Below are 17,088 nucleotides of genomic sequence, written 5' to 3' on the forward strand. Positions count from 1 at the left end.
TTATAATCAAGCCCAGGTCTCACAGATTTTGTTTAGTACTGCATTTCTTTTCAAGTATCTGTAACTCTATAGTGCTTTCCAGAGAGAAAAAAATGTTTAAGAAATTACTTTGCTAAATGTTTATTCACTGCATTTCTTTCACATTTTTTTCTGATTAAGAATTGGTCTAAGAACCAAAATTCTTACACAGATTTCTAGGAGGTGGAACTAAGCTGGAAAAAAGTAAAAGAGGATTAAGGCAATGCATGCAGCTTTTAAGGCATGAATGACAGCATTCCACAGTTAGAAAATGGTATCAGTTATGGATTTTTATTTCTGGATGCATGCCTGAGACATCCAGTGTTAGTCACTGAGGAGACAGAATCCATGTAGAATTTGGGCCTGAAGATAACTGACGAGTGTACCTCTAGAACAGGGATGTATCAGGTAAAACGGGAGAAATGTCTGATTCCAACATGTACTTTAGGTAACAGAACCTAAGAGAAAGAGAGCAATGTGAAACCTTTTCTGCTTCAGTGATGACAGAGGAGTAAGAATAACATAGGCAATTTGTTGGTAAAATTACAAGATTGGATTCATGGGCTAGTGACTACAAATATAGCAAGAGAATTGTCTGGCTTCTTTTTTTTTTTTTTTTTAATATGGTCACATATTTAATTAAAATTAAGTACTTAAAAATTCAGATGTATGCATGTGCTGGGAGCATTTACAAAACAATGCAAGGGCACTGCCAGTTGTCTTACAGAGATTTTGGTTTCTTTTATGACATTAGGAAAAGGAACAAGGACAGTATCACACGTTCCAGAACGTCTAAGTTTACAAGTGAAATCAGTAACTAATCCAGCTTGAAAGGTTATAGATTTTTATTTCCTTGCAAGGAACAGTGTAGCTATTTCAGTTAAATACCATTTAATCCCTGACAAAAATCTGCAAAGCCCTACATATTTAACATTTCTGTGGTTCAGAAATATAAAGAAAACACTGGAAAATCACGAGTTGTACAGCACCCTCCCACTTAAAAGTTTTCTTGGCCTGTGTGATGGGCTTCCCCCTCCTTCTTGCAAGAGCATTGCTGCCCTTGAACAGTTTCCATACATTTTCATGCTGTTCCCAGACTGCATACAGCCATAGCAGAGCAGCTTTAGCTTGAAGGATGTTTGGGGTGCTGCTTGCCAGACAGGGTTAGGAAGAGCGGCTGCCTGTTAGCAGTCAAGCATGACTCACACAACAGGCTGCATGTTCCGTATGCAAAACACGTGGTTTCAAAAGACAGATGCAACCACCAAGTTCCAACATACCAATTAATTACCATATACTTCCTTTTATATCTCCCCGCTCATGTTTTGGAAGCATTATGATAATTATGTACAGCATGTTCAGTGCCTCGGGGTTTGCAAATGCTATTTAGACGCTCGGTTCCCTCAGTGGGAACAGATACTTAAACGCGCACTTCCTCAACCGGTTTGCAGGCAGGAGCCAGCGGCTCTGCCGCCCCCCCCGAAGCCCAGCGCGGCCCGCTGCTCCCCCGGAATGCAGCAGCGCCCTGGGCAGAAACGCAATGTCTGGCGCAGGGTGCCGGGCACCGGGCGAGGTGAGCGTAGGGCCGGGATCTCCCCACAGCCAGCGGCAGGCTTAGCGGCCTCTCCGGCGGAGCCGGTTGGCGGCGCCCAGCGCAGGCCGCGTCACCATGGCAACCCGTCGCAGCAGGGGGCGGGGCCGCCGGGAGGGCGAGGTCGCGGGAGGGCAGAGTGCATGCGCTGCAGCCCCTCTAACCCCGCCGTATCCCCGGTAACGCACGGACGCTTGGAGAGGGCGCATGCGCAAAGCGGACTCGGCGGCATCCTGCGGACCGCGCATGCGCTCCACGTCCCTTTCTCTCGTGCGCGGGTGCTTTGGTGGGGTGGGTGAGGGATCGGAATGGTAACCGGAAGCGGAAGCGTTGCGCTCAAGTAAACCGCTTTTCCCGTCCTGAGGCAGGCGGACCGTTCCCGTGCTGCCCGCGCCTTGTTCCCGCCGTGCTCAGTGGCGTCCAAACGCCGGCAGGCAGCGAGTAAGCGGCCGCCGCCCTCGCTCCTTGGAGGTGCCGCCGGCCCCTAGCCACCTCGCCCGCCCTCCCGCTCTCTTCTCTGCCTGGCGACCGCGATGTCTGACAAGGAGTTCATGTGGGCCCTCAAAAACGGAGACTTGGATGAGGTGAAGGACTACGTGGCCAAGGTAGGAACAGGCGGCTGAAGGGCTGAGGAGCCGCGCTGTGGGCTGAGGAGGGAGGAATGTGTAGGTGGGAGTTCTCACGGCCCTCCGGCCGGCACCTGGCTGGATGGGGCTGCGGAGTGGTAGCCTCATCCAGCCTGATTGGGAGTAGGCAATCTGTGAGCTTTGCACTGTGCTGAGTGTCCAGGCGGTTGGGTGTGCTTTCTCTCCCTCTCTTTGCTGCCTTCTCGGTTTTTGGGCTTCTTCCTTTTGGGCATTTCTAAGGTTTGCTTGGGCAGGGTGCTGGGATGCCTACTCTACATCATGCTTTGCTTAGAAAGGTTGGACCAGATGATCCTTGAGGTCCTTTCCAACCTGATGTTCTGTGATTCCTTTTCTCACTCATTGCCCTGCCCCCCTCCTGCCCCCACGTCAACCCTTGTGCATGCAGGAGAAGTTGCTGTATGTTAGTACATGAAATTTTTTGGACTGACAGCCCTTATCCTAGTCTGCCTCGTTGATCCTATGTGTATATGCATATGTGTGGCCTCGGTTTGGTTATCCTTCCTCTCTGTGCCTCAGGGCTCATCCTTAATAGGGTGATGCTGAGCCACTGGGTGTGTTGAGGCTTACTTCATTAACCTTCTGTTAAGTATTTTGATATCTAGTTAGGCTGAGTGCTACAGGAACAGTAGACACCTGTGTAATGGCTAAAAAGTCTTGAGGTACACTGTATGTGGAGGCTGGATTCTGTCCTTGTTTGCCTTCAGCTGTCAGTGAGATTTCCGGGGAAAGGCCAAGATTCTGCTTCAGTGAACTCTTAGTGTTCAGGAATATTAGCTAGAATCTGTTACATCAAAGCAGAGATTTACATGTAATTTAGCTATAATTACTTGGATCTCTGAACAAGCGAATTACTGTATTTGGGAGCTTGACATGTGCTGACATCTTGCTGTGGTGACTTAAGTTCTTCCTACTCCACTTGTCAACTTTGAAAGTTACCCAAGCTTGTAGCATTCTTGGTAAAAAGAAATGTGCAAGTACTTCCACTGCTTTAGTACAAAGTCCAGCAGCTTAGCTCGAGTAGTCTTCTGACAGTTTCAGCTAAACTACTGAACTTTGCATCACAGTGGCTGCGCACTCATGTGTTCTGCTCTGTCTCTAAAGCGCTAGAAGTAACAACTGGAAATAATTCAGCAGTTTAAGGGTCTTGTACCTATGTCTGTAATAAAGTTGAATGCTGAATTGACGTGTCTTACTTCTTCTCAGCTTTGGGGGCCTCCAGAATGTTTCAACAGCAGATCTGGATTCTTATTACAGCTTTTACAGGAATTCCATTTATATCTAGAGAACTTGCTGCACACTAGTGATTAATGGATCCTTGTGTATCTGTTGCTGAGGCAAAAACTTTGGCAATAACCATCCTGAGTCAGTATATATCTGCAAGATATATATCTGCAAGATATAAACTGCAATGCTAATCACAAAGTTTTTTTTACTTTCTCACTCTTTCTGAGTGATACTGAAACTTGTAGCAAATGGATTTGATCACTCTTCATCTACTTCAGTGCAAAGTCAAATACTTAGTTCCGTTTGCTGCTGAAAGAAGCTTGAGCCAGCCTGGATAATGCTATAGTAAAGAGGCTGAAGGGCATCATCTAACTTCACTAATGAAGTAGAAATCCTTAAAAGAGAGACACTGGTTAGATAATTGCAGTAAATTAAACATTAGAATCCTTGAACAACATATACATTTGAGAGCTGCTTCTAATGTAGAAAGTGAGTGAACTATGGGAACTTTCTCCTCATCTGTGACCTGATCTTGTTCATTCTTCGGTCTCCCACTTGCAAATGTGCTTTCTATCATCCTACTTGCCAGTAGCGCAAGAACTCTAGTATTTTCTTTTCAGACCACTATGTTTTCTTGACAGATTGTGGGCTAGTAGACACTTAGCCTGGTTTCCTGTGGAAACTAAGCTTATATGGGCAAGTTTTGACTGACCCTCTTCCTTCCTAATAGTTTGTTAAATTTTTTTGGCTAATTTTTGTTAAGCTTTATGGGGGTATGGGTAGATTCTGGTGTTTTGCAGAAGTACTGAAGTAGAGGAAAGTACCTTAAGCAAAGAAAAGAGTACAAAAGTGAACTCATGTTTTATTGCACAACAGGAAATATGCATTGAGAAGGGGCAAGAAAACTCTATAAATCCTAACTGTAGGAGAAACCTCAGAACTTGCATTCCTGGTTCCTAAATTAATAAAATATTTGAAGGCAAATCATGTTTTGATAGTTACAGTTCTCGGAAAAGTGTCTGTTCCATGCTGCATGTTCTTTTTTGACTGTCTTCCTTATCAGTTACATGGCTTCTGCTCCCTGCTGCTTTCCTGTTCTAAGTATGATTTAATCTTCAGGAATTTTACTTATATAAACTTTGCAGTAGTAGAAATTTCCTCTCCCTGTGATGTGGGAGTCTTCATCTTCATAAAATTCTTTCTTGTCTGTCTTCCTGAAACTTGGTTTCCAGCTTCTCATTTGCTTTGTGTCTTGTTTCCTCATTAGTTGATTGGACACAATACAGCTTTTAACCATAATCTTGCAGTTTTGCTGCCAATTACAAGATAAAGGGTTTGACCTCTGATTTTGTTTTGTATCTGAATGGCAGGGCTTGAAATGCTAACTAGATGATGTGAGGCACTTTAATAGTATACATGGATGTCATCAGTGAGGCTATAAAATCAGTCTTTGCTTTTTTTCACTTGCATGTAATAAGCTGTGGAGGTTCTGTCTTTGGAGTCATTATTATTTCTTTTTTTAAATCTTGGATTTAGTTAGTAGTACCAAGAGGAAGGTATCTGTCAGACTTTGATTTAAACAGCAGGTGAAACTTAACCTATAATGTGAAAACCATGTCACTGAAAAGAGAGGATTATTGTCCTTAAATAGGGAAGGTTTCTGCCACATCAACAGTTCTTGGACAAAGAAAGAATACAGAGGTAGAAGGAAAAGTCTCCACTTGCATTTCATACATTTCTACGTAAAGAGATCTTGCATTCTCTTAAGATACTTTCTTCAGAAAGAATCTTTCACAGAAACATAGTTCTGAGGGGTGGCAATGAAACAGATAAATGCCAGATGATACTGCTTTGTTGTTTAGCAGAAGATTCCAGTCCTGCCGGACTGTGCATTTGGAAGATACTGTTGGTTTCTACTTGATAAAAGTGTGAAAGATTATTTTATAGTTTGAATAATCCTGTAAAACTTCTTTGATTTTTGTAAGAAACATCTTGCTAGACATGATTTTAAGTAGAGAAATGTAAAGGCCACTTTTTTCTGTGTGGTAAATATTAATTTCTACAGAAGTACTGTAGTCAGTGTGTTATGCTGGCAGTTATGTATGGTGTCATCTATTTTTATGAAGACTAGATTAAAAAATAGCTTTTACTGTTTGCCTTTGATGTCTTCCTTTTGAACACAGAGAGCATATGTTGATTCGGAGGTGCCTTTGCAGGAATTGAAGGAATTCTGCAGTCTTCCCACATACATCCACTCACATTTTTAAAATTCCCAAAGAAAAGAGAAGCTTTCATGGGAACAGATGAATCAGATGTGCAGTTAAATGGGTGAGGAGGATCCATGTGGATTAGAGAAATTTCCTTTACTCAAGGGAGGGAATAGGGGTTGAAATGTACTAGTCGGAAGAAGATTGAGGTATGTTAAGCCTAGAACTTCTTAATGCAAATGGTGTTTGCTCTTTTTCCTTTTCTTTATCCTCCTCCCTCAGTGGAAAAAGATAAGCTGTACAATTGCCTTAAAAGATTTTTCTATCAACATGTACATGTAATGTTTCCAGTCAGCAGTAGATTTCTCAGGCCAAGTATAATTCACATTCAGTCACTGGGCACAAAGTTTTGCAGAAGATAAACTTGAATTTGTAAGGAAGAGGTTACAGTAAATGTTTGTTCTAAAGTAACTTCATCTCCCGTAGCTTAACTGGGAATTCCTCACTTAATGAGCTGCTATATTCTCCTACACCATTGCTTCCTAAACATACTACTGCTTACAGTGATGTTTGGTAAATCAGCTAGCCTAGTACTTTGAGAAGATAGGGCAATCAACCAAACTGGAAGCACCGGGTTTTTCTTGCTGAGAGGACTGGGGGATTGGAGTGATGGTAGATTGTAAGACATACGTGTTTTTTAGTGTATATGTATGCTTTGCTCGCATAGTAAACATTTATGGTGTGAAGTCTTGTTTTTTACATAATAAAACAAACAGCTGAAACAAAACTAAATCCCTAGAGGACCTTCAATAACTTGGCTACAAAACAGCATCTGTATATCCTTCACTCAAATGTAATACTACAGTCTTGCAGTTCTTGGGGATATAATGATGCTTGAATGCATGTCTTGAGAAATGCATAAAACATGACTACTGCAAAACTAATTGGTGAGGCTAACACAAGCACATTGTTTAGAAATACCTTTTTGAAAGAGAGTTAGCAGTCAGGGGTATAGTGTTGTGAAAAAGAGAAGAGTCTTAACTCTGCAAGAAGAATTGTTAGAATGTTGAAATAAATAGCTTTTAACTTTTGAGGGGTAACTTCTGTTATTTTGAGTGGAATGACTTCTACTCCTTTAGGAACAAACTAAATGAAAATAAACACTGAAATAGTCATTGTATATGGGTAGATTGCTTGAGTTATGGAGTAACCATACCTTGGATACATTGAAATTCTCTTTGTCTCATTAGATTGAATGCTGAAGTGCATGACATTATTATGACTACATTGATATCTGAGTTGACTCTGGTTAGGAAATAGTTTTCTTGCTTGTAAGTGAAACCTGAAAGCTTGCATGGATTACAGTGCAGTGTAAGCATGCCTCAGTAGTTTGTCCAGGGAGTATCAGGGTTAGCAGTGACCCTGGAGGTGCTGGACTGACTTTTATCCCCTGTGAAGCCCCTTGCATATTTCAGTGTTATACCAGTACTTGTAGCATGTGGGTTTTTCCTTATCTGTAGTATTCTAGGCTTTCTGTTATTTTCCTCTTTCTTACTGTTGAGTGTGCTGGAGTGTGACTGCTAAGGATAGTTTTGTCTTACTGCTTAGTTCTACTTAAACTCGGTTTTTGATTTTGTATCTATACATTTTGCATGTTTCAACATGATGACCTAAGCATTTCTTTTTGTGAAACAAAACAGTTGCTTGCTTCTGTAACCTGCTGTTAGCACATTCCACATTCATGGCATTTTATTTAAGAGTAACTCTAACATGAATGTACTACAGTAACTTTCAGAAGAACACAGCAGCTACTTTTTAGTAGTGGGCACAAAAAGAAATATTAGGCTAATGGAAATCCAGCATTTCAGGATCACAAATTAATTTCCCCAGTCTGACTTAGAAGAGTCTGAGGATGTGTAGCAAAGAATTGTTAAAAATATTAATACTTTGTGCACATTTAAGTAGTTTATAGGAATTCTTTTTTTTTTTTGTTGTTGCAGGAAGTCTTACAAACATATTCCGTTCCCTAAATTGAAAGTAAATTTTATCTCTTCTGTGAATATATCCAGTTTTGTCTGAGTTTGTAGTCTTTAGCACATGCATTACCAAGTATGACAAGTACAAAGTTAGGAACAGATTATGAATAACAACCAGATAATTCAGTGGTGTGAGGAAAACATTTACTTCTAGCACTGCTCCTTTTCTTCTCACCTTCCCTTATTCTAATCTCAGTTTTCCCTCTTGTGTAAGTTTTATCTGTACTAAATCCATGTTTTTCAAGCCTAGCTCTTGTCTTCTGATTCAGTTAGTTGATTTTTTATTTCAGCAAGGGGGCATAGAGAAGATGAGCTATGCTTTCTAAATACCTTAAGAGAACAGTTTTGCAGTGGTCTGTATTGTGCCTCCATTTGGAATAATATGTGGAAAGTAGTGTTAGTTGTGAAGGTTATGCATTGAATGTTGATGGGTACTGTGGAATTGGTGAGTCATGCAGGCCCCATAAGTAAAAATACTGAATGAATGGATCTTGCAGCACTGTCAAAATTCATAAATGAGAAATTCCCTGAACAGTTCACAATGCAACAAACAATGGCTGTATGCTTGTTCTGACAGAGCATGTTCTTAGCTGCTAAAATACCAGGACTTGCAGGTCAAATACTGTGTTCAAGTTTAAGCAAAACATAGTGGACTCAAATACAGGGTTCTCAAGTCCAAATATTTTTATGAGGTTGAAAGGCCTTTTAAATGAAAGGTCAGAAGAGAAAATTTAGGAAAGATACGAAAAGCGAGGGGGTATATAAAATTGTATTGCTTAAGTCACATTCATTTTTTTTTTTTTTTCATAGGCATCCCTGGCCAAGTGTTCTTCTTATTTATTTATTTTTAATGGCTTTGTTAATGTTTGTTTGGACTTCTGAATATGTGTCTGGAGAAAAGTGTGAACAAAGTTACTTCTTCCTATGTAATTTGCACACTTCCTGAAGTTTAAGGTTTGCGTTAAGCTACTCTTAATTTCGCCCCCTGCAAAAGCTACACCTTGAATGTGGCATTTATGAGCCAATACAATTCTGTGGAAAGAGGCAGTTGTCATTTACGTAGACAGATCTTCTATTACTAGGACAAAAGCATTAGCTGGGATTAGTAAGTGCCAATAACTGACCAGTCAGTTATACAACAGTTGTTTTTCTTCCAAGTTGCGGTTTCAGCAGTTTTGAACAATTAGATGTTTTTCTGCTTTAGCTTGTTATGAGGAGGGGTAGGTAGAAATCCACACAGCTCATTAAAAAGACTTTGAAATATTTATTAGATGCTGGATATTCTACTGGCTTTGTTTTTTTTTTACTGCAGATTGATGCTGAGGCCTATGTTGATTGTGAACACCAATGGCAAATTCTGCAATCACATGCCATAGTTGGAGAGGGAAACAATAGTTTCATTAAAAGCTTAAGGGACTAGTATCTGTGCTGCTTTCTGGCTTGGAAAGCAGTCAGTATTAATAAGTGCTATTGAATAAGTTAAAATTCTTGTCTTAATTCTCAGAAATATGGTCTTGTATACTCATTATGCATATGGCTTTGGAGTAGCTTGAGGGACTTGGGTTTTGGTGCTTTTCAGCACTTTGCCTGTTTTTTATGGTCTGTTTTAGTCTCTTGTATGCAGTGTAATTATGTAGTTCAGCACAGATACATAATAAGCCAGGGGTTATTGCATTTCTCAAAAAATAAGAAAAAAAGAATTTTATAACTTCCTTGCTGCAAAAAGAATTAGAGTATGGTCTAGATTTTTGTCCTTGCTTATATTTATATATATTGTGGCCTTCCCCACTGGTTACAGGTCAAAAGGGAAACAGTGAAATCTTTTTACTTAGCCTTCAGCTACACTCTGAAAATCAGAGTAATTGCATGCAATGGCTAATAAGCTGAGCAGACCAAAACACCGCTAGAAAGGTATATTCTACAGATTTGTCTGTCATGCTTGCAGCAAAAGTTCAAAGAATATTCTAAAGTATATCTAATTATGGAGTCAATATGCCCAAAGTCTCTTATGAGCTAAGATCAAATCTTGATAATTATTGTTGAATGACTGATACTTTCTTTCCCCAAATTCCAGTAATTTATGAACTTGCTTTTTAATATACTTGCGGTGTATAAATTAGAGACTAGCTTCAAGGAGGAAAGATGAGTTGGAAAGTAATTTGAAACAAAAGAGCTGTCCATAGAACAGTTACCATCAGAAAACCTCTTCTAAACTGATTTGTTAATGATGCTACGAATGCAAATACCATAGGCAAGAAATGTTTAAAAAGGAGTTTTGTTTGTTCAAAACACTTCCAATACTTGATTCAGGTAGTGCAATTGGGAGGAAGTGGTTTCAAGTCCTTACATAAAAAGAATGATCCTGTGCGGTGAGATCTGCGCTTTTGTGTATGTCCCTGTATAAAATTTCACAGGAATCTTTGTATTTCACGTGAAGCATTTGGGAGAATCTATATTTCTTGGATTGCTGCCTCAATAACTCCAGTAACAGTACTATCCATCTATTTAGCCAAAGAAGAGTTACTTAGAATGGTTTAAAAAACTTGAATTTGGCCTTTCTTGAGGCATTTATTATCCATTGCTTAAACTTATCTTGGAGATACTAATAGTCTTTAGTTCTTTAGTTCTCTTCTTGTATTAAATTTACATTATAAGTTTATATTATATATTTTAAGTTATATATATTTACATTATAAATTTATATTATAAATACATTTAATACATTAAGTGTATTAAATAAAGCCTTTTCAAAAGTAATTCCTGGTAAACTCTGGAGAAAATAGCATAGCTTTTGTAGATTATTTAAGTGGTAAAAGTGAAATATCAATATTAGTAAGTTTTAATGGAAGTAATATAGTGAAGCTGAATACTGCGAGTGTATATAATTAGCTTACAGAGCCATTCTGTGGATGTTAATGGGTCTTTTTAAGTAATTAGAAAGCAGCATTTATTTGATTACCTTAAAAATAGCTCTTCTGATCAAGGGGTTTTTTTGTTTGTTTTTGCATGATTCTAATCATGAACTGCTTCAGCATGTTATCAAAAATCTGTGTTAAGGCACAAAACTTCTGGAACTCATCAATACTAATTTTGATACTACTTTTTATGCATTGCTATATGAAGGTGATGTAAACTCAATGTGCACTGGAAAATAATGCCTGTTAATCTTGTATAGACTCATAGAATAGTTAGGGCTGGAAAGGACCTCAAGATCATCTAGTTCCAACCCCCCTGCCATGGGCAGGGTCACCTCACACTAAACCATTTCAATATGAAAACTTATTTAGAAGTTAAGCTTCACTGCTTTGGGTTTGACAGAACACTTACTTGATCTTGTGTAGGACAATATTCCGTGTTCAGATTCTGGAGAAGTCAGTCATGCTTATGATGTTGAGCCTCACTTATTTAAATTTCAGTGTGATTTTTGTTGTTGTTGTTGTTGTTGTTGTTGTTTGTTTGGGTTTTGTTTTTTAACTACAGCAGTAATTTTTTTGGAAGATATACTCATCTTCCTGTTTATCCTCTCCTATCTTCATGACGGAGTACAACCTTAACTTGGAGAATTAGTATTATTGTGAGGGGTGTTTTCTATTATCACAGGTCTTTCGATCCTGTGTAGAAGTAAAACTATCAAGCTGGCATCTATTGGAACTGAAATGCAATAGCTGGTGCTTACTGCTCAAGAAGGAAAACAGTCACTTCCTGCACATTCTTTGGACAACGTGTCCTGAGGATTTTAATACAAATGTTGGTGTTGGAGCTCTTGCAGTAATTGAAAATGCTTTAATTCAGAGCTGGTAACTAAGTGCAGATTGGATGGTAATGGCTTTTATTCTTTGCTCAGCTGGTTATCTTTTGAAGCAATGATCTAATGATGGAAATAGCCTGAATCCTATTACTAAACCTTTGGATTGCTTTATCCTTGGACTTAATATTTTACTCTAATACAAACTTAGTGGCACCAGCGAAGTGAAGCATGTTACAGGGCATTTTTATCTGTCCAAACTTGCTTTCAGAATTCCATGACTAGATGATCCAACATGTTACGATTGAGTTTGTGTGAAGCTACATGAACAGGTAGATTTTACTTTTTAGTGTCATCTATTGTCAGTCTGCTGATGGTATAGAACTGAATTACCAAGACGTCGCCTGATTTCTGATCTAAATATGGTTTATCTGTTCAGCAATCATTTAGCACCCATGTAGGCTGGAATATTTTCTGCTTAATATGCTCTTAGAGTGTATAATCCAAATTGGATCAAAATGCAGCAGTATTAAAACATGGAATCTGGCCAATCACTTTTGGAGGAAAAAACCTTTTAGGCTAGCTCATTGTTGCCTGTGAAAATGGATGCTGCTCTGTGTTCAGTGGATACAGTATTCAGCGTAGCTGTCTGGAGTGAATACTAGGTTCATATCAAATTAAGGTATAATGGCATTAGATCTGTCTGTGATTCCTTAAGAATTAGTGGTTAACTGGTTTTACTTCTGGTAGTGTCCCCTGTATCATGTCTGATAGGCAAACCCTGGTGCTGTAAAAAACATTTTTTCCTTTAATAACAAATCCTAACAATTCTTCTAAGCAAAGATAGCTTAGAAAGTGTGTCTGATCATTGGCTGTTTCAGTTCATGATCTGGAATATTTAATGCACTAACATAATCAGTTAAAGCGGTACTCTGGACAGAGAGTCTCTTGGTAGAAGTGATAATACCTATGTCTGCAACAGTTTATTCTGTCAGAACTAGTTGCTGCTATTAATCTGAGCTGTTACCTAACTAAGAGACAGTGCTTTTGGTCAAAACTTTTAAATAGGAATTTTTAAAAGGTAAGAGAACCTACAAAACTGGTCTCTTAATTCCTGTTTCATCACTTACTAATGCAAGGAGGGACTCTTCATTAGGGGCTGTAGTGATAGGACAAGGAGTAACGGGTTCAAACTTAAACAGGAGAAGTTTAGATTGGATATGAGGAAGAAGTTCTTTACTGTAAGAGTGGTGAGGCACTGGAATGGGTTACCCAAGGAAGTTGTGAACGCTCCATCCCTGGTGGTATTCCACATCCAGGTTGGACAGAGCCTTGGGTGACATTGTTTAGTGTGAGGTGTCCCTGCCCATGGCAAGGAGGTTGGAACTTGATGATCTTAAGGTCCTTTCCAACCCTAACTGTTCCATGATTCTATGATTCTATGGAATAATGAGTGGTTTCCACTATTTCTCATTCAGGACTTAGGTTAAGGATTTAGGGAGGGGAGGAACTGTTTTCAATAATGCACATATTTGACACATTTCTGAAGCTGGGATTGTAGCACGTGTTTCCAGAAGCTGTATCTAGGAAATAGTATGTTCATTGCTGTTCTACAGAGCAACTCCTGTGTCAGGTTTGTCTCTAAAAATGCTGATACAACTGAAGCACAGATGGCTCAGTAGTTCAGTTTATTTAACAGTTGTTTCTGGAGTTGTATTCTTTTGACAAAGGACTTCAGGTTACAGTCGATGACAGTGGACAAGATGGATACTATTTTACCACTAACAAATAAAACTTGAGAAGTGTGCTTGTTAAGTACCTTTTTGTTGGCTTAAGGCAAAGTTAGTGTAGGGTTGCTTATAAAAGCTTTTCAGCATACTTCAAGTGCCACCTCAAGACAGGCAAAATCCAGCATTAGGTTCCTAACTAATTCCCCTAACTTGTGTAGACCAATGGTAGTGTTATCAAGCTAAGGCTTCTGTCAAAATAGAGAACTGCAAAGTAGATACCCTTTTTAAACATACATGGACATCTGTGTCTCTCTGCTCTGGTTTTAGAACTTGCTGCAAAATGCCAACTGGAGAGACTCATGCTGTCACTGGAACAGATACTGAGCCAATAGCAGCAGTAGTCTCCCTGTTGCAGGCTGAATGAGACAGGGGTATGTTAATTTATTTAGTCAATTGAAACTAAGTAATTTTTGAAAATATATAGGATTCAAGTGGAAACTTGAATGATTCAAGTGGAAAGTTGAATCCTGCACAAAACTCTTGCAGTTGCCATGGGAAACTGCATACTTGCAATTACAATTAATTGGCTTCTCAGCTTTGGCAGGAACTTACTGCTGGTTTTTAACTGAAGAAATCTGCTTCAAAATTGTAAACAATTCACAAGGTAAACACTCAGTCTTCTTCCTTCCCTTTCTGTTCTTTGGACTTAACCCAGCCTTTGAGGTATTTCACGGTGTTCTACTCTTGTTTTTAGGCTTGAATGCTGACCAGGGCAGCAGGGTCAATAACTTTCCAACATCTTGCTTGTGAATCAGAAGATAAGGACAAGAAAACCTGAGACTCAATAATCTTGCTGAGTAGAATGTTTCTGCTTCTTAGGCCTCCTGTGTTGTCTGAATAGTTGTTTCAGTGCATCAGGATGAGTGGAAATGTAGAATTTGTTTTTTGTTTGCTGGACCAAATTATTAGTTCTGCAGTCCTGGAAGCATTGTATGTTGAGTTTTTTTCCTCTTGCAGGAGTGGAAAAAAAAAATAGAAAAGTTTAAATAATATGCAGCAAGTTGTGTTACAGACTGGTCATTTGAACTCTTGTTTCTATTTAATAAAAACACGAAGAACTGTCATGATTTAAGACCAGCCAGCAACTTGGAACCACACAGATGCTTGCTCACTCCCCCCCCCACACCTTTCTCCCCCCACTCCTGGAGGGATGGGGAGGAGAATTGAAGGAATGTAACTCCCATGGGTTGAGATAAGAACGGTCCAGTAACTAAGGTATAACACAAACAGCTACTGCTACCACCAATAATAATCATAAGGGAAATAACAAGACAAGAGAATACAACTGCTCACCACCTGCCGACCGATACCCAGCCCGACGCAAGCATCAATCTCTTGCAACAGTGCAGCAGCCCAGATGAGTTTACCTCTGCATTGCCAGTTGCTCTGCTTCCGTTGCTGCAACCACTCCCACAGGGCGTTTGCCACCATCCATGAGTCAGTATAGAGATTAAGTACTGGCCAGTTTTCTTGTTCAGCAATGTCCAAGGCCAGCTGGATGGTTTTCACCTCGGTAAACTGACTTGATTCACCCTCTCCTTCAGCAGGTTCTGCAACTTGTCTTCAGGGACTCCATACAGTTGTCTTCCATCTGTGATGTGTTCACACAATATGGCAGGACCCATCAGTAAACAAGGCATATTGCTTTTCACTTTCTGATAGTTTATTATATGGTGGGGCCTCTTCAGCATGCATCACCTCCTCCTCTGGTGACATTCCAAAATCTTTGCCCTCTGGCCAGTCCATGATGACTTCTAGAATTCCTGGATGACTAAGATTTCCTATTCTTGTTTCTATTTAATGAAAACGGACTGCAACGTGAAAATTGCATGTTAGTCTACAGTTATGATGGAATACCTAGAAGCTTACAAAAATGGTTTCCTTGTTAAAGTACTAGACTAGTGGTTCAGTTATCTTAATATTTGTATTAAGATATTGAGGGTAAGCAGATATTGAGGTAAGTTTACTGTAGCAGTTTTGAGTCAGTTTCAGTAATGGATGGATGCAGATATTTACCCTCTCTGCTCTTCCCAACAGGAACTGCTTCAGGCTAGTGCTCCATTTTGGTTACCATAACAAAATTTCTAGAGAAGATTGTATAACCGACTTGGGAGAAGAGACTAATTTATTGTTGCTGCTATTTGAAGGTGTTTTGAGTTGTGATAATTTTAACACTTGAAAAGTAGAAATAGGTTTTTTATGAAGAGCCATCAGGCCTGAATTACTGATTTTGTTTTAAGGGCATTTCTATCAGTAACCTCCAAGGACCTGTGAAAGTGCTAGATTAGTTTATATCTAGGCAGGAATTAAAACTCCTTCAAAGTTAGTGCTGCTTTTTAGATGCTGGGACTATTCTGTAGTGGGGAAAAAGTCAGTTGAACTAAACCACTACTTCAGAAGAGTTAGAATATTGTGGGATTGTTGAACTGAAGGCCTAAAGTGCACACCAGGTGAATACTTTCATACAGTAATCTCTGTTAAGAAGTGGTGTTCTATAATCCTGTTGATTTTTTCCAACATTTTACAGAAATACATATATTGGAAGAAGACAACTACAAATCCAGCTTGGAGTTAAGGTTAGCAGTATGTGAATCGGCTCTTTGGCAATCATAAGGTGAGAACTAGGGTTATGGAATGGAATACATATGGAACCACTCCAGAAGCAGACTGGAGAGGATGACAACCCTCTGTCAGGTCACTGTAAGGAATCTAGGCTGTCAGCACATAAGCCTGAGGAATATTTCAAGAGTAGAAAAATTTCAATAGTAAGAAAACTGAGATAGTAGTACTTGAGTTTTTAGTGGTAAACCTCCACTTATTTTGGTTTTGTGCTGTCAAAAGTGAAAAATGAGAGCTTTTTTGTGTTTGAACTCAGAGCATGCAATTTTAGTTCTTCTCAAGCCTTCAAAGAAAATTAATTGTAGAACAGGGTATTTGAGGCTCCAGTTCTGTGCTTAAGCAACTGATTAGTGGAAAAAGAATTAAAGGGAGGTGAGCTATAAAATTCTGTTTCTGTGGTAGAAAATCAGATTTTTTGTTTGTTTTCTTTTTCTTTATTTGAATACAGATGAGGTGATAGGGCAGCTCATTTAAAGTGAAGTTTAAGATGCTTTGAGGGCTTTTGCATTCTGGGACTTGCTCATGACAGTGTGAGAAATGTTGAGTCGAGTGTTTTTTCAAGGCTGTCATTTGGACATAGAACTTTCTTCCCTGGTCACAGATTTTCAGCAATCTGTAATTGATACACAGAGTTACGCAGAAGGTGAAAGCAAAATGGTCAACTGAAGAGAATGTAGAAATTGCAGAAATGTTGGGGTGGCAGTATGACAGCTGAAGTACAGTTGAGGTTCAAAACTGGCAGTTTTCTCACTAGTGAAATTTTCTCACTGTTGAAACATTCCATGGGCTTATGTGCAAAGAGCCCAGGTTCCTCATATGACCTGATTAGTCACATGGCTAAGTAGGAGCTTTTTAGAAAAGGACTTCAGTGTCCTGGTCTAACCATCAAACTGCAGATGAGTCTGCAGCATGGCCTTATATTATTGAAGGCCAGCAGCGTATTGGCTGTAATAGCAAGAGAACAGCTGGCATGTTGAAAGAAATTTTTCCCTTCTTACTACTTCTGAGGCTGCATATGAGTACTGTGACCAGTTCTGGGCTTCCTAGTTCAAGAAAGGCATTGATATACTGGAACACGTTTGGAGTGAAGAATTTGGGGGCCATCAGGATTGCTGAGGACATACAAGTGTTCTCAAGGCTCAGGTTATCTATATTACACCAAAAACCAACAAGCTTACTCTTTCGGGCTATGAGGTGTAAAAGAATTTACT

At 39.5% G+C, this 17,088-nt stretch overlaps 1 protein-coding gene across 1 annotated transcript in view; it reads left to right on the top strand.

Annotated features, from left to right (window-relative positions):
• Positions 1 to 1,884: 1,884 nt before the first annotated feature.
• The window catches only part of MTPN (myotrophin), a 35,001-nt gene continuing 19,797 nt past the window's right edge, over positions 1,885 to 17,088 (top strand). Inside the window, exon 1 of the mRNA XM_065681508.1 lies at positions 1,885 to 2,214. Within this exon, the coding sequence (XP_065537580.1) occupies positions 2,143 to 2,214 (72 nt within the window). The 5' untranslated portion in view covers positions 1,885 to 2,142. The remainder of the gene's footprint in view (positions 2,215 to 17,088) is intronic.

Source organism: Lathamus discolor, chromosome 1, assembly GCF_037157495.1.
Source record: "Lathamus discolor isolate bLatDis1 chromosome 1, bLatDis1.hap1, whole genome shotgun sequence".
Lineage (NCBI taxonomy): Eukaryota > Metazoa > Chordata > Aves > Psittaciformes > Psittacidae > Lathamus > Lathamus discolor.